Source organism: Paramormyrops kingsleyae, chromosome 6 (genome assembly GCF_048594095.1).
Source record: "Paramormyrops kingsleyae isolate MSU_618 chromosome 6, PKINGS_0.4, whole genome shotgun sequence".
Lineage (NCBI taxonomy): Eukaryota > Metazoa > Chordata > Actinopteri > Osteoglossiformes > Mormyridae > Paramormyrops > Paramormyrops kingsleyae.
The window spans coordinates 19,238,150-19,258,355 of record NC_132802.1 but is presented as its reverse complement, the minus strand read 5'-3'; the positions used below and the strand labels follow the sequence as shown (position 1 = coordinate 19,258,355).

The following is a 20,206-nucleotide window of genomic DNA, read 5'->3' as shown; positions in this document are numbered from 1 at the left end:
TACACAACACAACAAACCTTGTGGCGGATGGGCTACAACAGCAGAAGACCTCGTTGGGTTCTTTTCCTCTCAACCAAAACCGGAAGGCTGAGGCTGCACTGGGCACAGGCTCACCAGAACTGGGCAGCTGACAATCAGGAAAACGTAGCCTGCTCTGATGAATCCTGATTTCTGCTGAGGCACACAGATGGTTGGGTCAGAATTTGACATCAACGGTATGAATCCATGGACCCAACCTGCCTTCTGTCAGCGGTCCAGGCTGCTGGTGGTGAAATGGTGTGAGGAATGTTTTCTTGGCACACATTGGACCAGTTCATACCAGTCGATCATCTCTTGAATGCCACAGCCCATTTGAGCATTGTCCTTTCATGACCACAACTTACCCATATTCTGATGGCTGCTTCCAGCAAGGTTTCATGAACATGACAATGAGTTCATTATTCTTCAGTGGCTTTCCCAGTCACCAGATCTGAATCTAATAGGACACCTTTGGGGTGAGGTAGAATTTGCAGGGATATGTAGCTGTCAAATCTGCAGGAATTGTGATGTAATCATGTCAGCACGAACCAGAATCTCAAAGGCATGTTTCCAACATCTTGTGATTAGTGCCATAAAGAATTGAGGCTGTTCTGAGAGCAAAGGGAGGCCCTGCCCAGTATTACTATGGTGTCCCTAAGAAAGTGATCAGTGAGTGTTTGTCTTGTGTGTATATGGTATGCCTACATATGGTAGTATTGAACTCACCTGCTTCCTTTTATAGGTCTGTCTGTCTTTTTCCTCCCATGGTGTCTACCCCCCTTGCTCATTCCCCCATAATCCATTGCCTGTTTTCCCTCTTCCCCCTCAGATTGATGAGCCCAACGCCTTTGGGAACACGGCGCTGCACGTGGCCTGTTACACCGGCCAGGAGGCGGTGGCCAACGAGCTGGTGAACCGCGGCGCCAACGTCAACCAGCCCAACCTGCGCGGATACACCCCGCTGCACCTGGCAGCCGTGTCCACCAACGGGGCGCTCTGCCTGGAGCTGCTGGTCAACAACGGGGCCGACGTCAACATGCAGGTGCGCTGCATACGTGCTTGTGTAGATCCAGCAGGACGTGCCAGGGCCTACTCGCACATTTAGCATATTTTGTCCTTTTTTTTTTCTCTCTCTTTCCAGAGCAAAGACGGGAAGAGCCCCCTGCACATGGCTGCCATTCACGGACGCTTCACTCGCTCCCAGATCCTCATCCAAAATGGTATAATGAGTAGTGAAGTGATGAACACACCCCAAAACAGTGATGTACAAACCAGTTCCCATGGATGCCCCTTCAGCTCTGTCGGAATAAGATGAACTCTCTGAAGGGAGATGTGTTTGTGAAGGACATTAGAATGTCTTCCTGACAGGTGGTACTGTAAACCCAGATATTTCGACACCAAGTCTCAACCCTGTTTCCTCTTGGTCACAGGTGGGGAGATCGACTGTGTGGATAAATATGGCAATACTCCTCTTCACGTTGCTGCTAAGTATGGCCATGAGCTGCTCATCAGCACCCTGATGACCAATGGCGCTGACACGGCCAGGTAGGGGCAACTTCTCAGGGCCGGTGGGGGGTGGGCTAATGAGCTATAACATGGATCATAGGTTCCCCCTTGCTTTTTGGAAAGAGCTGTTGTATGTGTGTGAGGTCCTTGGCTTGTGGTTGGTATCTTCTCGCGTTGATAGTACCTCTTTCCTGTCTTCAGGCAGGGGATCCATGGCATGTTCCCCCTGCACCTGGCAGTGCTCTACGGGTTCTCAGACTGTTGTCGCAAGTTACTCTCCTCAGGTGAGTCTGTTGGCCACCGTGCCCAAGCACACGCCTATGCTGTGATTGGCTCAAACTTAAGATTTTATGCTCTTTGATGCTGGAGTCCCCCTGTCCAGCAGCGCTTCTCAGATCCATATATACGTCATAAGTATAAGAGGACATCTGTGTTTTGCAGTTAGCTATAGAATTCTTTTCTTTGTGTCTACTGTTTGTCACTGGTCCAGCTTTTGTGGTATAGAAAACAAGAGGGCAGAGATTTGTTTTGTTGACTGCCTTTTCCTTTTCTAAATTTTCTATAGAGCAATGTACATGGGAATAATTTTAACAGACAGTCTCTAGGAGTAACATTAATGCAGAGTTTGACATATTTCTGTGCAAAGGATGTCAGGCAGATGGTAGATGTATTCCTTGAACACTAACAACATAAGTCTTGGGTTCAAATCTCAGGGAGCACACACAAATTGTAACCTTTCTTCTGCTGCAAGTCTTTTTGAATAAAAATGTCAGGCAAATGAATAAATTGTGAATGTACACCATGTTCGGTTGTAAATCTGCAGAGGCAGTCAGAACAGGCAGGTCCAGGCCCTGAAGTGTGCACCCCAACATCTTCCCTGACCAACTTTGAAAGTGTTCTAGTAGCTTTCTGGGGTGCTCCGATTTTAAACACCACCCCGCCCCCCTTCTCCTTAGGTCAGCTGTACAGCATTGTGTCGTCTCTGAGCAATGAGCACGTGCTCTCAGCTGGGTTTGACATAAACACCCCGGACAACCAGGGGAGGACCTGTCTACACGCTGCTGCTTCGGGAGGGTGAGTGCTGCTGCGTCTGTCCGTCTCTGTCCGTCTCTGTCCGTCTCTGTCGGTCTGCCTGCTATTTACCCTCCCATCTCCTGTCTGCTTCACAGAAACGTTGAATGTCTTAACCTGCTTTTGAGCAGTGGCGCCGACCTGAGTAAGAAGGACAAATTGGGAAGGTACGAGAGGGCTGGGCCCAAGGAACCTCCCCTTTCAGCGCCCTCCTCCCCGTTTACTAATGATGACTGAAACGATGCTTAATGAACCATTTGCCGTATTTTCTGACCCCACTAGATGGAGCACTCTGTTCAAGAAAGGCTTAAAGCATGTCCCAAAGTAAACCAAGAGCACCATCTAGTGGGGTTAGAAAGAACAGCAAATGGTTCATGGAGCATCATTTTGGCCATCATTACTGTTTAGCGCACCTGCTTTTTATCCACCTTGAATGAGCTTGTATGACCTTCCCCAGGACCCCCTTGCACTATGCGGCAGCCAATGGGGGCTACCAGTGCAGCGTGGCCTTGGTGCGCGCCGGGGCTGAGGTGAATGAGCCCGACGGCAAAGGCTGCTCCCCGCTGCACTACGCTGCTGCCTCCCAAGCCTTCCGCCGGTGAGTGCACATGCTAGTGTACAATAGGCGTGGCTAGTGTGTGCCATTATTGTTAAAATACTTTGCGTGTTCAGAAATGCCTTAATGGCTTTGAATAATAATATAATAATACTTTATTATAAACTGTGGCTCTTCCAGGGTGGACCGACATTACTCTGGGAGCCAGCCAACTGAGGAGGAGAAGGCAAAGGAGGCCTTTCTGTGAGTCTGACTCATACTTGATTAGCAGCTCTTTTGCTGCCGTGTGAGGCGCTGCATGGCTGGGCTGCAGGCAGCACTCCGGTTGTTTCTGCATTTCTCTGGAGGGGGGAGATGAGGTCTCGGCTTTGGCTTGACAGAACCCGAACAGGCCCCGTTTCGCGCAGCCTGGCTTTGGGGCCGCGGTTGATGCCTGTGTCTGTCTGTACGCACAGCTGCCTGGAGCATTTGCTGGACAATGGGGCGGACCCAGCTGTGCGCAACGCCAGTGGCTACACTGCAGTTCACTATGCAGCCGCGCATGGCAACAAGCAGAACCTGGAACTGGTGAGCCCCCCAATCCCGCTGGCTAGATTCAGAATGACTTTATGCAGCCTGGAATTATGGGTCATCTGAAGGCTTTTCAAAATGCGCTATAATCTGGGGGAAAAAAGCAAACTGCTTCTGTGCAGTAGTAGTGATAATAATTAATGACAATTTATTGATCCCCAGTGGGAAATTCTCTTCCTGTCTAGCCCATCTTGCTCTCTGACACACTGACGCACATGTAGGTGAGCGTTAGCTTGGCAGCCTCCTGTAGCAGCGCCCATGGAGCTGGGGGTTAAGGGCCTCGAGGGTCCATAGACATGTGACTATTCTCTCAAGGCCGGGCTCGAACCGGCGACCTTCTTGTCACAGAAGCTTAGTGTCGCCTGGTGTGGTGTATGCTGTCGTTCAGATGACCTGAGTTAGGTGAGCTCTCAGCTGCCGAAGTGCAGAAAGGAGAGTCTTTGTTCCCAGGGGGTGTTCATGGGGAGTCAGTGGAGGCTGACAGTCAGGGCACTGTAGCTCACCTCCCCAACACACCCCCTTCCTTTCTCAGCTCCTGGAAATGTCTTTCAACTGCCTGGGAGACGTGGAGAGCAGCGCCCCCGTCAGCCCGCTACACTTAGCTGTGAGTATGGCCCGGTGTGGGAGGGGGGGGGGGGGTTCTGGCGCAGCTGTAAGTGCCGCGCCTCTGAACCGTGACTCCGCAGGCCTACAACGGCCACTGTGAGGCGCTGCGCGTGCTGGCAGAGACCCTGGTGAACCTGGATGTGCGCGACTCTGGCGGACGCACCGCGCTGTACGTGGCCACACAGAGGGGACACGGCGCCTGCGTGGAGGTGCTGCTCGCCCACGGCGCCTCCCGCCTGCTGAAGGAGCGCCGCCGCAAGTGGAGCCCCGCCCATGTAGCAGGTACTGCCCCCCCCCCCGGCTGCCTGCATTGGAGAGACGCTCGGGTGCCGACTGACCTCAGATCTCATGCTTCACTCTGTGTGCCCTCCCCCCCCCAGCTGCTCACGGCCACATAGACTGTCTGCAGGCACTGATGGACAACGGGGAGCGGGACGACCTCCCTGATGTCATCGATGCCATGGGACAGTAAGTGGAGACCCCCCCCCCCCCGCCCATTTTTCCGGGAACTCCTCCACATTGGGCGTCGGGAGAAATGTCTGGCGGTTCTCCTCCCTCTGCAGAACCCCACTGATGTTGGCCGTCTTGGGTAGCCACACGAGCTGCGTGAGCCTCCTGCTGGAGCGGGACGCCACACCGGACGCGGGCGACAAGTGGGGCAGGACAGCCCTTCATCGGGCGGTGGGTGAATGGCCCCCTGACGGCCTCTGCCTTCCTAACTCGGCACTCGGCATCTGCTGCAGGCCCTGGCACCGTAGGCTTTGCTCGGTTCGTTGAGCTGGCGTGTGACTGGCCTCCTGGCTTGCCCTGACAGGCGGTGGTGGGCTGTGAGGACTGTGTGCTGGCCCTACTGGAGCACGAAGCCTATGTGCTGTGCCGGGACGTCCGGGGCCGTACCCCCCTGCACCTGGCAGCCTCCTGCGGCCACACGGAGCTCCTGAGCTGCCTGCTGCAGGCTGCCGCCCGCACTGACCCCCTGGACCCTCTGCTGGACTACAGCGGGTACAGCCCCCTGCACTGGGCTGCCTACCATGGTGAGCACCTCTGCTGGGCTGCATCTGCTGTCCTCTGTCCTCAGGAGGGAAATGGGTCTAGATGTAAATCCTTTGGCAGCCTTAGTAGCATAATTTGCGGCAAAGATACTTTTCCTTTGCTTGTAAGTCACTGCAAATCGCACATTTTTATATTCTTTATACTTTGTAACAGCACGTTGCAGCACCTGCTTTGTCACACTCATATCCATTATGTAAATATAAACTTACTTAAGTAATGTGGCTTCTCTAGGGTATTCCTGTCTCGCCACTGCTGTGTAAATCCGTGTAAATCCGTATTCCGTTTCATTGTGGCTTCACACTTTGCGGCCCTTTGTTTTATGTGACCTGACCTGTCTCATCTCTTCAGGGCATGAAGACTGTTTGGAAGTTTTACTTGAACACAAACCATTTAGTATCCAGGAAGGCAACCCTTTCACCCCACTGCACTGCGCTCTGTGAGTATCCCGTCTGTCAGCGGCGCCCTCGACGTGCCCCTTAACGACCTTCTCATTAAACACATCGTGCAGTCTGACGGACGTGTTCTCTGTTCTCATGCAGCATCCGTGGTCACGATGGCGTTGCTGAGCTCCTAGTCGAGACCTTGGGCTCCCAGCTGGTCAACATCCGCGATGCCAAAGGAAGGTGGGCTGGCCAAAGCGCTCTCCTCCTCTCTCCTCTCCTCCTCTCTCCTCTCTCCGCTCCCGGGCCGTGCCCTGCTGCCTCACACGCTCGCGCTGCATTACTCATAAGAGCTGCCCTCTGCCTTTGCCCGCCTCCAGATCCCCGCTGCATGCCGCTGCCTTTGCGGAGAGCCTGCCAGGGCTGCAGCTGGTGCTGCGCCGAGGCGCCGAGGTCGACGCCGTGGACCACGCCGGGCGCTCCGCCCTCATGGTGGCTGCCGACCGAGGCCAGACTGCAGCTGTGGGTCAGTTGGAGGCCAGCCAGGCCGTCTCTCCTTACAGGGCTCATATCATCATTAGTGGTTGCCATTCCTAAAATCCGTCATTAAATGCTGGACCCGGTTCTTATTTTTCTGCATCTTTGTATGGTTTTGTGGACTCCTGCAGAGTTTCTGTTGCACCGCGCCAAGGTTGACCTCTCCCTGCTGGACATGAACAAGAATACAGCCCTTCACCTGGCCTGCAGCAAGGTGAGACTGGCCGAGGGCTGCTCTCCCGGTCCAGGGAACTATGCCCTAGGATGGCAGTAATTCATTTTTATGCAGCAGGGTTGCGCCATAATGGAAGTCAGTAGTGTCTGCTTATGTGGGCAGGCGTTACTGCTGGTGCTTCTTTGACCTAGTGATAGCTGTCTCTCCTTGGCCCAGGGTCATGAGACGTGTGCCCTGCTGATCCTGGGCGAGATCCACAATCCGTCTCTCATCAATGCGACGAACAGCGCGCTGCAGATGTGAGTGTGCAGCCGTGGGTGACCCCCCCCCACTCCCGTCTCGCCGCGGTTAGCTGTGCGCGGAGCGTGTTGCCTGCATGTGCCTGACCGCCGCCTCTCTGCATGTCAGGCCCCTGCACATTGCTGCGCGGAATGGGCTCGCCGCTGTGGTGCAGGCGCTGCTCAGCCGCGGGGCCACGGTGCTGGCAGTGGACGGGGAGGGTGAGTCATGCACTTCTGTTAAAACCTTTTGCTGTTGCCTTAATGTCCTCTGGCTCAAAAGGCACTGAGGTCTGTGCATCACAGAAAAATCAGTCTCATTTTTGCCCCATGCAGATCTGGCTGTAATGCAGTTTCGGTTAGTTCTTCCTCATACTCGCCCACTTCTGGCTTGACCGCGAGCTCGCCTGACGGTCTGCCTATGTGTCCCCTGCATGCTCCCGCAGGCCACACCCCAGCCTTGGCCTGTGCCCCCAACAAGGACGTGGCTGACTGCCTGGCCCTGATCCTGTCCACCATGAAGCCTTTTCCTCCCAAAGAGCCCGCCGGCGCCACCATCAGCTTCAACCTGCTGAAGCACTGCGGCATCACTGCAGCCTGCAGTCCCATGCCCAACGGCAACCTGCGCCACGGCAACCTTCGCCACGGTTACGCCAAGGAGCGTCACGGTGCCGTCGGGGTGGACGGCTGCTTCTCCGAGTGAAGCCCTCTGCCCGCTGCCCTGTGCCCGCCGCATCCACCCTCCCGACCCCCGTCTGAAACCCGCCCCCGCCCCCCCCCCCGCCGCCCTTGGTGATGCCTGCTGACACTTGTTAGGTGTGTGTGTGTGTGTGATAGAGAGAGAGAGAGAGAGAGAGCGCAGAACCCTCAGTGGTGCAGCCAACCGGATGCCATTGCAGCCTCCCTCCGTCTCCCCATTCTCCCTTTCTTTGTGGGTCCTGCTCATCACGCAGCACTGTGGTCCCACCCAAAGCTCGGCAATGGGTCGACTCGGGCAGGAGAAGCAAAGGACAGCCCATGGTTCTTCAGCTCTGAGGGAGGTTCCTGGCAAATCCTGCTTTGGGGTTGGCTGCCCTCCTGTGGTCTTTGGGTCTCGAGCGGGCGATGTGTAAAGGGCCACACCCCTCCCGCCCAGCGGCATGTGTGGGGCAGGCAGCCCGCAGCCATGCTGTGAGTGCAGATGTGACCCATCACTGGCGAGGGGGGGGGGGGAGCTGTCACCCATGGGGGGAGGGATCCTGAGGAGCCTAAAAAGACCTGTGGTTTGCCTGCCTGTTAGACCCTTTTTGAAGTGTTGGGGGGGGGGGAGGGTGTGATGTCACATGGGCCACCTCGGTCCAGCTTAGACTGAAAGCGATCCAAAACTGTAAAGAGTTTTTTTCGGGTTTGAGTTGGGTGGGGGAGGGGGGAGGGTGCTCTTTAAGATGGACCCACTGCGTTGAACCACACCTTCTGTAATAATTCCTCTCCAAAAAGCCCCCCAGCCCCGCTCATATTCCCTTTGATAATCCTCCTTTTTTAAAGAGAACAATTCTAGTGTTTAGTACTGAAGCGAGTTGACATGCGTCAGACAGGAAGCGCACACTTTGAAACCAGGCCGGAGCGCAGGGACCCTTGGCTCCAGCGATCCGCAGCAGCACCTCGCAGCACTTGCCGACCATGATATGTTAGCAGTTAGCCTCAAATTTGTCTCTCTTTACGCATGAGACCTTTACAGTCTTGATGGCACTTTTAGAATTTGCACAAATTGTGGATAAGGGTTGTTTTATTTTTTTTTTCTTAAGCTTTTCCATGTAGCTGCTAAATTTCATCTTTCATTTCATAAATTTAAGCGCTTTTGCTCCACATTTTTGAATCGCAGTAACTCATCTTCATATTTTGCTTTTGTGGTGCCTTTTTAAGATATTAATTGATTTTTTTTTTTTTTTTTTTAATAAATTGTTTGCACTTTTTTCTTGTCAGAGGGTAAAACTAATTGTTTTGGTATGAGACTGTCACTTAGTCCGAAATCTAGTTGTTTTTGAAGCTGGATTGCTGATAAGTGTTTACATAACCAAAGGTTGTATTAGTACTAGGAAACTTGTTTTTAACTGGTGTACTGACCAGACAGCCATACTAAACTGAGATCAGCATGTTCTCCAAAGTTGCTTCGGGTAGTTTTATCAGGATAAACGTGTCCTCAGTCATCCATCACCTTGCACAAAACCCTCCACGTTTGCATTGAATTCTTAAACAAGAGTTTGTAAGTGTGATACTGGCCTAGAGCCTGTATTAGCAGCACATACAAGCTGCTTTAACTATATCGCCCTCTGCTGGTGAATGAATTCGGCCAAAGTGGAGTTGTGCCCATGAGGCTGCAGGCCCAAATCCCAGGAGGAATCGTTGACTGAGGTTTGCTGTCTGGCTTGTTCAGTTCATTTAAGAAAATAAGGGCATGTAGCTGCTTGGGAAATACATTCTGCAAAATGAAATGTGCTGCCTGTGGTAGGCAGCTTGAAGAGGAGCAATTAGTTCATATTTCATACCTCAGGGGCAAAGAGTCACTGTGCTATTTGCCCTTTTATTTAGCTATAACCTGCATCATATATACTTGATAGAAATATTTAATGACCTCTGTTACTACCATGCAACCTGTCTGCTGTGCATTCTGATGGCCTGACGCTTATCGATACCTCACAGGTACAGACTGAACTGGGGGAAAAATAAGTTTAAAAAAATATTTAAAAACACCCCCCCACACACACTCAGTCAAACTGGCCCATTGACTGATGCAGAGTGTGCTGTCCTGCCCCATCTTACGAGCTGCTGCTATCAGAACATGGGTCTGTAGATGTCCGCTTATTTTAGCTCTACGGCTCCACCTGCCAGCCGTTGCGCACAATTGTAGCTACATTTTGAAGTTTCTTAATGTAGAAATCTGCCGGTAGCAAAGGTACCATAGCATCTGCTTTGTATTACTTGAATTTTTTTCCCCAGTGTTGTTCATAGTCTTAATGATTGGATCACTGTCTGTCTATCTGTGCAAGCTTGTATCACCTAATTCTAGCTCTAATGAGGTGTTCACTAAAACAATAGGGTTTCCATATGCAATTTTGTTCAAGTCAGCAAATTATTGAAATTAAGTAGTGTTAAAGTACATTGGTATTAAACATCTAATTAGCATTATTAAATTGAATTAGTGTAATTAGCTCACTCAACCTTGTAGCTGTAAACTTTAAACATTTGCACTAAGTCTGCACGGTATATTGAGCCATCTTAAGCTGTATTCTCCATTTCTCAGCATGAATGGTTTTCTTGTATCTCGTCTAGTATGGCTGACCTCTGGCACTGAGCGCAGACAGAAATTTATCGTTAAATTGCTCCTTTGTTCCTGAATTTTGAAGCAGTTTTTTTTAAAAAAAAAAAAAAAAAAAAGAAAGAAAAAAGAAGACAATCAGTACTGTAAGGGCTTTTTGTTTTGTGGTTTTTTTTGTTGTTTGTTCCTATCCAAAAAAAAAAAAAAATCATTACATCATGGTATTCCACAAAAGTAACGGAGTGTTTCAGGCCTGTGATTCAAAGTGACTACGCTTGTTTGTTCCTTTAGCCAAAAACAAAGCAAACCACCTGTCGTAACTGTTTACACTAAAATGCTTTTGTTCAATCTGCTATTCCTTATGCTTAATTGGATTTTATAATCGCTCTTGGTATTCTTCAGTCGCATTACTTATTCAGCTCATACCTAGAATTGTTCTCTCTTAACCCTCGTACTGTTGTGGCAAAGACACAGCAGATGGCTTTTGAAAAAATAAATAAATACATGGTGAAACATGGTAATCACTGGGGAATTAGTGGTAGGTGGGCTGTTCAGGCTCCAATAGCACATGTCTTTGATTCTAAGTAATAAGTAGTAATAAGATGAGAAATCCTTTTTGCATCTTTATTAAAAATTTGTCACTTGACAATTTGGTTCCTAATCAGATTCAGAAGATGGACTGGGAAGGAACTGACTGGCGGGTGGGGGATTAGCAAAGCTTCTCATGCACCCAGGTGTGTGGCCAGTATTGCTGTTTGACGAGCTCTTTATTTAGCAGTTTGAAGCCTTTAAAGACAAGCTTAATATCTTTTACATTTTGGGGAGTAGCCAATGGCAGAAGCGTCATTGTTATTCCCCTTTCTGGATGGTACTACATGTGCTGAAAATGATTGTATTGAGCTACCTGACTTTTTATTTTTATTTTTATTTTTACTGAAGCCCCAACCCCCCCCTCACCGCCATTGTGATGATGACATCACATAATCAAGCCATTAGACAATGCTGATGTTAAGCTTTTCTCAAGCAGAACAAGGGTGATGTCGTCTCCCCCTTAGCTTAGTACCTTTGTAACCTTGCATTCTCAGTGGCTTTTTTTTAAATTTTTATTCTAAGTAATTTCCTCATAGGCTTGTTTGAGTGGAGGGGCAAAGAGCCGGCCTCCCCTTTAAAGAGCTGTTCCCTGTAGATGTTGACCGGGAACACAGGGGGTTGTAACGGGCTATATAGGGAAAGGCCGTCTTTGCCCTCTGCTCACACCCCCCCCCCCACCCCCACCCCCCGATTTCACTGACTTCGTTTACAAGTTTGGAGCATTGATCCATGCAGTTTCTGGGGCTATGGGAAGCCAGAGAGCTTTTTAGAGTAACCTATGAATAATAAAAAAAAATAAAAAATTAAAACACAAAAAAAAAAGTAAAATGCAAAAAAAAAATCTGTAAACATAATACAGTTCCACTCAGCCCTGATCCAAAGCACTTGTTTAAATGATTAAGCACTTTTATATGTTTAATATCTATATATATATTTACATGTACGTGCACACGTGTGCGTGACGTGTGTTACATATGTAGATATTAAAAATAGGAGCTTGAGCTGGTGACTTGTAACCGTTTGCGGGGGAGAAACTGGCGAAACTTACTGCTTCTCTTGTAATCGATCAACAAAGGGAACCGGCATGGACGACGCGCACAGTGGGGTGTGCACGTCCCAGATCGTGCGTGTGCGCACGTGTTTGCGTAGCACAAATACATTACACGGTGTATTTGCACTGCCATTCATTTCATGAGTTGCCAAAAAACAAAAGCAGAAAAGTGAACATGAATTAGATACTGTGGGTGAGACGTATAAATGGACAACTCTGCTGAGCCATGAAGTGAAACTCACTTAAACTGAATGTATAGTCCTTAATTTGTGCGTATTGAGTCGTTGACGGATGATCAGCTTTGTGGCCCCCCCACGGGATTGGCTGACTGGGAAAAGACAGAGATGGGGCTGGGCTTTTCATTATAACCATTCAAAGTTGACTGTCTCATGTGGAATACCGCACCTTGTCAAGCTATGGTGTGCGCGTGTGTGTGCGTGTGTGCTTCTAGATGCACATCCTCTGTGTTGAGTCACTGCAGGCTTTTATCAGAAGTTAGATGAATGAACAGTGTTATGCATGTAAAATATGGTCCAACTCGACCACCCCAATCCTGCGGATGCTGCGGTTTCTTTCCCCATCACTTTACGATCTGTACCAATGAACTATTGGAGGAAGCTACAGACTGGCTTCCTCTGCTGCCATTGTTGAAAATCAGCTTATTGTCCTAATATGGCATTACAATAGTCCCACACCTATCATTGGCTCTGTGAGAACTGGACACCATTTAAATTCTTCTACAAATTAAAGGCACCCTGCTGTAGGAGTTGTAAAATTCTTTTTTAAAGGAACTGCCTTCACAGTTTTAGTCATTGTGTTTGTCATGCCTTAACCTTTCTTGTGTTTTGAAATGCACCTTAAGGATTTGGCATTAATCAGATTATTATATTTGTCTGTAAATGAGTCCTGCATTGACTCAAACAGAATGGACAGTCTTTGTTGCTCCGAAGTGGACCAACAAAAATATGGGTTGGCGATGGACTCTTGGGGTTGGAGGAAGACTAACTGTTAGTGGGTGGTGCAACTTGACAGGTTTTGAATGCGTGTTTGGGGCACAACTGAGCGATTTGTTCATGTGTATTGTTCATGTGTGGGCCAAGGAAGCTTTCTATGAGTAAGGACCATAGAGTCAGAACAGTGCCCAGTGATGCAAGGTGGTAGCTTACGTGTCCAGGTTTTTATTGCACAAATGAATGGAGGACTGGGAATGAGAAGTAAGACCAGTGTCCAAAAGGCAATGCAGGAAAGCAGAAGATGGGAAGAAGCTGCCCTCAGTTAATGCACCCCCTTCAAATGAAGTTTGAGTTGATTCATTAGCACTGCTCACAGGATGTCCAAGCTAGGTATAAGAGGGGGGGGGGGAGGTTCTGCAGCTCACTGTTGTAGGAAAACGGGAACAGGTGGTCAGATGTAAATGAGCTGACATGCTTGGAAGAAGATGAATGTGGTGGAGAGGACAAAGTCTCTGGCACTTGTATGTTTTTATTGTAACTGTGGCTGTAGTATTTGTGTGTTGCTGGTGGCGTATTGATACCGGCCAAGGCGTCGGTCTGCTCGGAGAATGTTCCATTTACCTCCTTGGGCATACGTGTCCCTATTACTTGAAGCATCCATCTAAGGCAATAGTAAAAGTAATCCCATTTACGTTTTCATTCCCAGTGAACCTCTGCCTTAAATCGGGCGACACCGTGGAAGTTTACCACAGGCAGGAATGCCTAAGAGTATTGTTTTGTATGCTGAGTTGGACGTCTGCACTCGGCAGATCATGCATCAAATGGTAATGATCAGACAGTAGTGTCTGCGCTTAAACCTATTTGGTAGCACAGGACTGACAATTGCCTTGTAATATACTATCTGTAATATAATTGTACTCCAGACTTTTGTGAAATGTAAAATTTTAAAAACTCTATATTAACCTTCGGAAATGAGATGTCAGTGTTTCTAAGTGTGTTCAGCCGGTTCAAAACATCTCTCTGCGACATCTTTCCCTTTCCTTTACAACTGGTGCTGTTTTGCTGTGGCTGCCGGGTGGCTTTTAGCCTTCTTGTTATGATCATTTTAATTCTGTTAATCTCTGCGGCACTGCTGGGGTGGTCTCTCGGCTCTGAGGCCGGGTGCCCCTGTAGACGGCACTGCTGAGGTGGTCTCTGGGCTCTGAGGCCCATAGACGGCGTTCTCAGTGGGGCGGCTGGTGGGGTTACGCTCCGTCAGCTGGTGTTTGGGCAGTCAGGCCTCTGTCTACCCGAGCTGCCCACTCCGCCCTGGTCTAGCTTGGTCCAAAGCTCAATCTTTACGCTTACGCTCTTCTTCCTGTTCCTTCGGAATCTCTCTTCAAAAAACACAATCCCCCGAGCAGTTGGTCACCCACGCCGCTCGGGTAAATTGTGCTGGGTTCTACTTAAAGTTAACATGAGGGACAATTTAAAGTGTGTGTGCGCTTTCAAACATGTTCAGATGGCTTCACAATCGGAATGCTTTCATGTCCTTCATAGTTTTTCGGCAAGCAACACTCACTTTTTAACTTAAATTTTTGTGGATTGCTTAGGTAGTTGTATCACCAGTTTAATGATTTCATTGTGGACAGGCATGGTAGACTGGCAATCTTCCACAACCTCAGAGGAATGTCTGCACTGCTACAGCCTGACATAAGAGACCCTGATCTTACCTCAGTAACAGTCCGTTATTGTCAAGGGAGATGTCTCTGCCAGACTGAAAAAATTCACAGATGTTTGTGTGTAAAATGTACATGCGCATATATCTGACATAAATGCTAAAACGCGTATGCAGTAATACAGTACTATATAACTTTTGAGGATGAATCGTGACTAAGTGGATTACTAATGGCCATGTCTGTACCTTTTTGTTAATGCTGTTGAATCAAGGAAAGCCTTATTGGCCACTAAGTGAATAATCCATCGTAGAGTTCTAGTGTATGCCCTTTAAATGTAACCTTTTTAAAGAACTATGCAGGATTTTTTTCTGTTCTTCAAATTATCTAATTGGTTGTAACATCAGAGTTTTAAGAATAATTAGACCAATTAAAAACTAACTCAAATCTAACTGTGAGGTAAGTCCATTTACTAGTTCCCTATTTGACAGCCCCCCCCCCCCACTTGGTACTACATACTGTGTCTTTATAGGAAACGGCGCATCTCCCAGCAGCCTTTAATCCGTCTAAATTGTATTTTTAATACTACGTGAACCCATGTGATGGTGACGAACACATGGATTGGTGCCTTTTTATTTTTTACTCATTTTTGAATACATGCATCAGTGCATGGTCTTCCATTAATACCTCCCAAAAGCCTTATTAAAATAGACACACTTAAAAATGATGAAGGGCACATTTCAGAGTTATTGCTATTAAGAGTTGCGAACGACTGCTGTGAGACATTTCTTGGAAACACCCCCTCCCCTCCCCTCCCCCCCCCCCCCCCCCAAGTCTATGCCACACTGAGTTTAAAAGTGAAATCGAGACAAGCCCTCATTCTGTGATCACACGTTTAGCTTCCCGCTCTCCATTCCAGGCACCACGGTCCGTCGGATCTTGGGTGTCGTCATTCCGGGTGGAGATTTGAAAGCACAAACCCAGAGAGGCTCTCACCCACCTGCTTTCCCTTCAGTTTGTCCCTGATAGATCACTGCTGCTGTAATCCCTGCTGTCCTTTGCCATATCCCTCCTAAGTAGCTACTTATCCTCTCTCAGAACCGAATGACTAGCCTACAATAAGTGCTTTTGATATATTTCGTTTGACATTTCAAGTACACTGACCACACCGGAAGAGCAATATCTAACGGCGTATTACTGCAATGCTACGTGGAGAGGTTCATGATTTCTAAGGAAGGCTCGCCTAACGCCGCACTACTCTTGATAACCTTTCGTATCTTATACGTTATTGTTGGCCTTCATTCTGCGGTGAGGAAGAATATGAAAGCCAGTTACAAATAGGCGTGTGTCATTATCATAATCACTCTCCTTTGGTTGGACTATAGCATCCACAAGAGGGACCTACTGAAGTGAGGAGCAGCTCCTGTAGTACTTATCTGGGCCTGCTGGGCTAGTGAGCCAGTCTTGGGTGGAGTTACAGGGCACTGCCATGGGGGGGGGGGGGGGGGAGTGTAATTTAAGGCTATTTGATATGGGTGTCTGGGTCAGTGTTCCTTTTTTTAAAATTTCATGGTAAATTTCAGATAAGCCTAGCCCTAAGATAAACCTGGGGGGTGTTAATATTTTACGATGCATTTGTGCACTTGCATTGGAAGTGGTGTGTAAAGGTATGGGATGCTTGTTTTAGCCAAAAATATAATTGTAATGAGGATAATTTTGTTTAAGTTATGACTGGGATGCACTCCCGTTGTGAAGTTTGGCGCTGTGTTTGTTCTCGCTTGGTGCTGTAGCTGTGTCCTGTTCTGCATCTGTGTCCTTTGTAGTGTGTATCAGTGTAGTTAAATCTCGCGTCTTCTACAGAGTTGATGGCATGATCCACCACCCCTGTTTCCTCCAGATATCCCTTTGAATGGGTTTGAATGGCTAGTTGTGCAATAATTTCACACACTAACACACTGCGGGGCCCCTACAGATACGTGGCATTGTTTCGAGTGCTGAGAATCCCCTTCAAGAGAGGGCGCTGGGTCTGACGCACTGGAATGTAGGTGGCAGTTTGCAGCTGTCTCGGGTGTCGTAGCAGGATGTGTTAGGTGCCACTAATTTTAACTCTGATTTCATGCAAATGACTTGATTATTTGGTCCCTGTTGAAGCAGACAGTGTGTTGTTTAAACTGTATATTGGCCAGTGCTTAAGTGTTTAAAAGCCCAAGCATTTTGGCTCCAGCTAGGTGAACAAGAATACTCGCAATATATGCCCCCCCCCCCCCCCCAAAGAAGTAGTAGCTCTGATAATTTGTTTACTTAAAACACATGGTTTTGCTAATTCTCAAATGTAGCTGGCCTCTGAGAATAAAGTATAACTTTAGATACTGCTTTTCTCATGAGCCCTACACACACGCATATTTTATCATACCTCGCTTACAGTAGTGATATCACTGCACAGGGCACACGCTCAAGTCCAGGGAACAGTGGTGGCCCGGTGATGCTGTCCAATCAGCTTTGCCATAGCGTTCTGTGGCCCGTGCAGTGATGGCAGAATGTTCTATGCAGGTTCTGATCGCCCTGCCTTTTGCGTGGAATTTCACCTCCGCTCAATACCTCAGAGTGGCTGGGGTCTGTGTTTTTGTCGTTTATCGGGGGACGGGTCGAGGAGGTTGGTTGAGGCTGGAGCACAGAGCCGACCGGCAGAGATGTCGGTCTCGTCCTTTGGTGATCAGTGTTTCCCGTCCTGCCATGGTGTCCTTCACCTTGAGTTTCTGCAGTTAAGTTTCCCCCGTCTAAGCTTGGACTTCAAAGAGCAGGAGCTCCACTGAGGAGGATTGTTTATCATTTAATTGCCTTCCTTCTGTCTGCTCATGTGGCACACAGGGTCAGCAGAACTTCTGCATCTATGTTGTTGTTAACCTCTTGCTCTACTGACCTCAGTCAAGTTCTTTTGCAAATGGAACCATGTGGATTCTCATCAAAGTGGGTTACAATGCAAAGATTGCTGCATCATATATCTGAATAACCATTTTTTTTTGTGTAATTATTGAAAATGGTTTCCCTGTGTCCATTTCAAGTGCTTTAGAACATTGCTGTACTGTGTTGGGGGGTGGGGTGGGGGGGATGTGCGTGAATAATATTTCCTTGTGGAGGTGTGGGTGCATAAGTGTGTGAGTGTAGGGGCAGACGCCCCGTTGATGAAGACATATCATCTGGAACAGGGTGCACATTCAACCAAGGCAACTAAGCTGCTCTCTGAGTAGCGCAGTGACACAAGTCTCTCCCTCTTTCCAGAGGAGTGTCCATGCTTTCCCAGTTTACAGTATTGTCACGTGTCTGTACAGTCCCATGACTGTGGTTTCCATTTGGGAACAGGAACTACATTCCCTTTGAGAGGAAAAAAAAGCATTTGCTGTTTGCTTAGAATTGACAATAGATTAAAATTAGAATATCATTTGGGTTTTAAAATGTTTTAAGAGGTTAGTCAATTATTGCAGTTTTTCGGTGTGATTTTTATGTTGTAGTCTCAATGACCTAGTAATTTAAGTACTAAAACTTTTAGACTGAAGGGCTTTCATTAGCTTGAAACTAGGCAGATTTCCTTTTCAACTTTGTTTTTGCTTGTTCCATATTTGTAGCAGACCCATAAAATGACCTCTGACCTCCAGTGGCTTACTGGTCTGTATCATGAGCTTCATTGTGCACTGTGGCCTACACAACATACCGACTCTAACCAGCCTGCTCTCCTCACTCTACTGTCTCGGTATGGTGGCTTTTCTTCCCCCCCCCACTTTCTCATCTTTCCTCTCAACTTATCGTCTTTGTGTGCAAACAGGGTCGAAGGTCCAAAAAGGGAATTTGAATCGACGTTATGCTGCCTGCACAGTTACAGGGTGCAGTTTTTCATCATTGGCTGCGTAGGAGCCATTTAATTTTAATTGTGCAATGTGCAGGCCAGCCGAGGCCCTGCAGCTCTTACCCGCGCGGGGCTTACATGTGTTACAGTAGCATGTCGGTTTCTGGTCTGTAGTTGGACTGAAGTGAAATACTAGCTTGCATGAGCTGCTGGTTTTAATTGCTATTGGCCAGTAGCAATCCCATCAACCAATGCGGGGGATGAGAGGAATAAGGTCAGTGGCTTGTGTTGAACATCTTACCTGAGACGAGAAACGGACCTCATGTCCGTTTGGAAGAATACTTTCTCGGCTAAGTGCGGTTGGTACCGCCGTCGAGAAAAGGAGAGACGGGAATTTTTGCTTTTATTTTTTAACTCGCTTTATTTTCTTAGCACTAATCATTGTTATATATTTTTTGTAAATAAGAGGTTAAGTTTGGGGACATTGGGTATCTGAGAGCCTGAATTGCTACTGTAGAGCTGGTTAGAGGTAGCACCCAAAGCATATGTGTTTGTATGTTGAAAGCAGGGTGTCCTTTATCTACCCTGAATACCTCATAGACATATCTGCAAATACAAATGGTTTAAGTGTAGGAAATGCCATCACCAGCATGTATTCAGGCCCTGAGCGAACAGCAGGACCAATCACATCTCTCCTTTTCTAAACCACACCCATTAGATAAGATAAACGCCTTTCACTGTTCAGATGCTGTACACTTCATCCTATTAGTGATCATACTGATTATACTTAGTAGTTTTATTCTACCTCCATATATTACAGCTCAATGTATCTAGCAGATATACACCTGTGTGGTGACAAATCTATATATGGAAAGAAGTATATCATTTTACCATCTGCAATGAAAAGGTGTGTGTTTGTGTGTGTGTGAGAGTATATCATTTAAATATTTATAAATACATAAATATAACAATACCACTGGAATGTGAAGCCAAACTGTATTATGATTTCTCTATTATGGTTCAACAGTAGCACATACATAAAACTTACATCCATCTTGCACAATCTTTTGTCGAAACACCTGGTGTTTTCCTAACCTCCCATATTATATTATGTATTGGATAGGTACTAGACATTGGCTGTCTCCCCCCCCCCCCCCCTTTCCCTTAAGAAAAATGGGTGGGGGTAATAGTATGCCCCATAACTACTTCTATTGCACCTGAAAAAGTGTAGATGTGAAGTTGAGCCATACAGTTTGATTCAAGTTTACAACTCTCATGGCATATGACATTGTGTATGTGACACTTTGGCACAAAAGCAGCAAACGTGTGTGTCTGTGGTGCAGGGAGGTGTGCACAGCCGTGCAGTAGGAGGAGAGGTCATCTAATCCAGCCTTACGTCTTCAAAATGCCAGTCCAGCCATCGCGTTCTGTTCATTACAGCCCCAACCTCCTACCATGCCTACTTTGTTGTTGAAGCTAAGAACACTGGTGTTTGGGGGTCAGCGTTACAGGTGGGAGGGGTGGCCAAGACATTATCCTCCCCCCTCCCACCACCCCCAATTTCCTGAGAGAGAAGAGTGGTTTGGGACACCCTTCCCTCCCCATCCCATGGGGGAAAAACACAAACCCTAAAGCCATTCATGACTTTATGTGACAATGCAATCTTGAAAGCACTTTTGCCTTGTTAACTCATTGTGTGAACTAGTGAACGGTTGTTTGTTACAAAAGGATGTTACATACCTGTATTTAAAAAAAAAAAAAAAGTCATGATTTAAGGGAAAAAAATCTGCATTGTTCTTTGACATTAAAAGATACAAACTTACAGGCATTCAACCTTTATCTATTTTATACTCTGTATGCTTCGGCCAATGAGTCTTGTTATTCAGTATTGTGGCTTAGAATTGGTTATGTTTAAATAAAGTGCTATTGCTTAATATCTATTGTTGTCTGGCTTTCTGTTTGTAGTCCAGCCCCCCATCTAAAATTAAGTGAACACTGCGCATTAAGGGGAGAACCCTAAATTTCAGAGCACCTTCGCTGAAAAGTCAAGTGACCCCATAGCACCGGCCA

At 47.7% G+C, this 20,206-nt stretch overlaps 1 protein-coding gene across 1 annotated transcript in view; it reads left to right on the top strand.

Annotated features, from left to right (window-relative positions):
• ankrd52a (ankyrin repeat domain 52a) overlaps positions 1–20,074 on the top strand; it is a 31,815-nt gene extending 11,741 nt beyond the window's left edge. The window contains exons 8-28 of the mRNA XM_023804979.2: positions 848–1,060; positions 1,160–1,238; positions 1,449–1,563; positions 1,726–1,808; positions 2,481–2,598; positions 2,694–2,762; positions 3,053–3,193; positions 3,332–3,394; positions 3,607–3,718; positions 4,254–4,325; positions 4,408–4,609; positions 4,708–4,795; positions 4,891–5,008; positions 5,142–5,361; positions 5,729–5,816; positions 5,920–6,003; positions 6,141–6,286; positions 6,429–6,511; positions 6,689–6,771; positions 6,881–6,972; positions 7,197–20,074. Coding sequence (XP_023660747.1) covers positions 848–1,060; positions 1,160–1,238; positions 1,449–1,563; positions 1,726–1,808; positions 2,481–2,598; positions 2,694–2,762; positions 3,053–3,193; positions 3,332–3,394; positions 3,607–3,718; positions 4,254–4,325; positions 4,408–4,609; positions 4,708–4,795; positions 4,891–5,008; positions 5,142–5,361; positions 5,729–5,816; positions 5,920–6,003; positions 6,141–6,286; positions 6,429–6,511; positions 6,689–6,771; positions 6,881–6,972; positions 7,197–7,453 — 2,526 coding nt within the window. The 3' untranslated portion in view covers positions 7,454–20,074. The remainder of the gene's footprint in view (positions 1–847; positions 1,061–1,159; positions 1,239–1,448; positions 1,564–1,725; positions 1,809–2,480; positions 2,599–2,693; positions 2,763–3,052; positions 3,194–3,331; positions 3,395–3,606; positions 3,719–4,253; positions 4,326–4,407; positions 4,610–4,707; positions 4,796–4,890; positions 5,009–5,141; positions 5,362–5,728; positions 5,817–5,919; positions 6,004–6,140; positions 6,287–6,428; positions 6,512–6,688; positions 6,772–6,880; positions 6,973–7,196) is intronic.
• Positions 20,075–20,206: the final 132 nt, after the last annotated feature.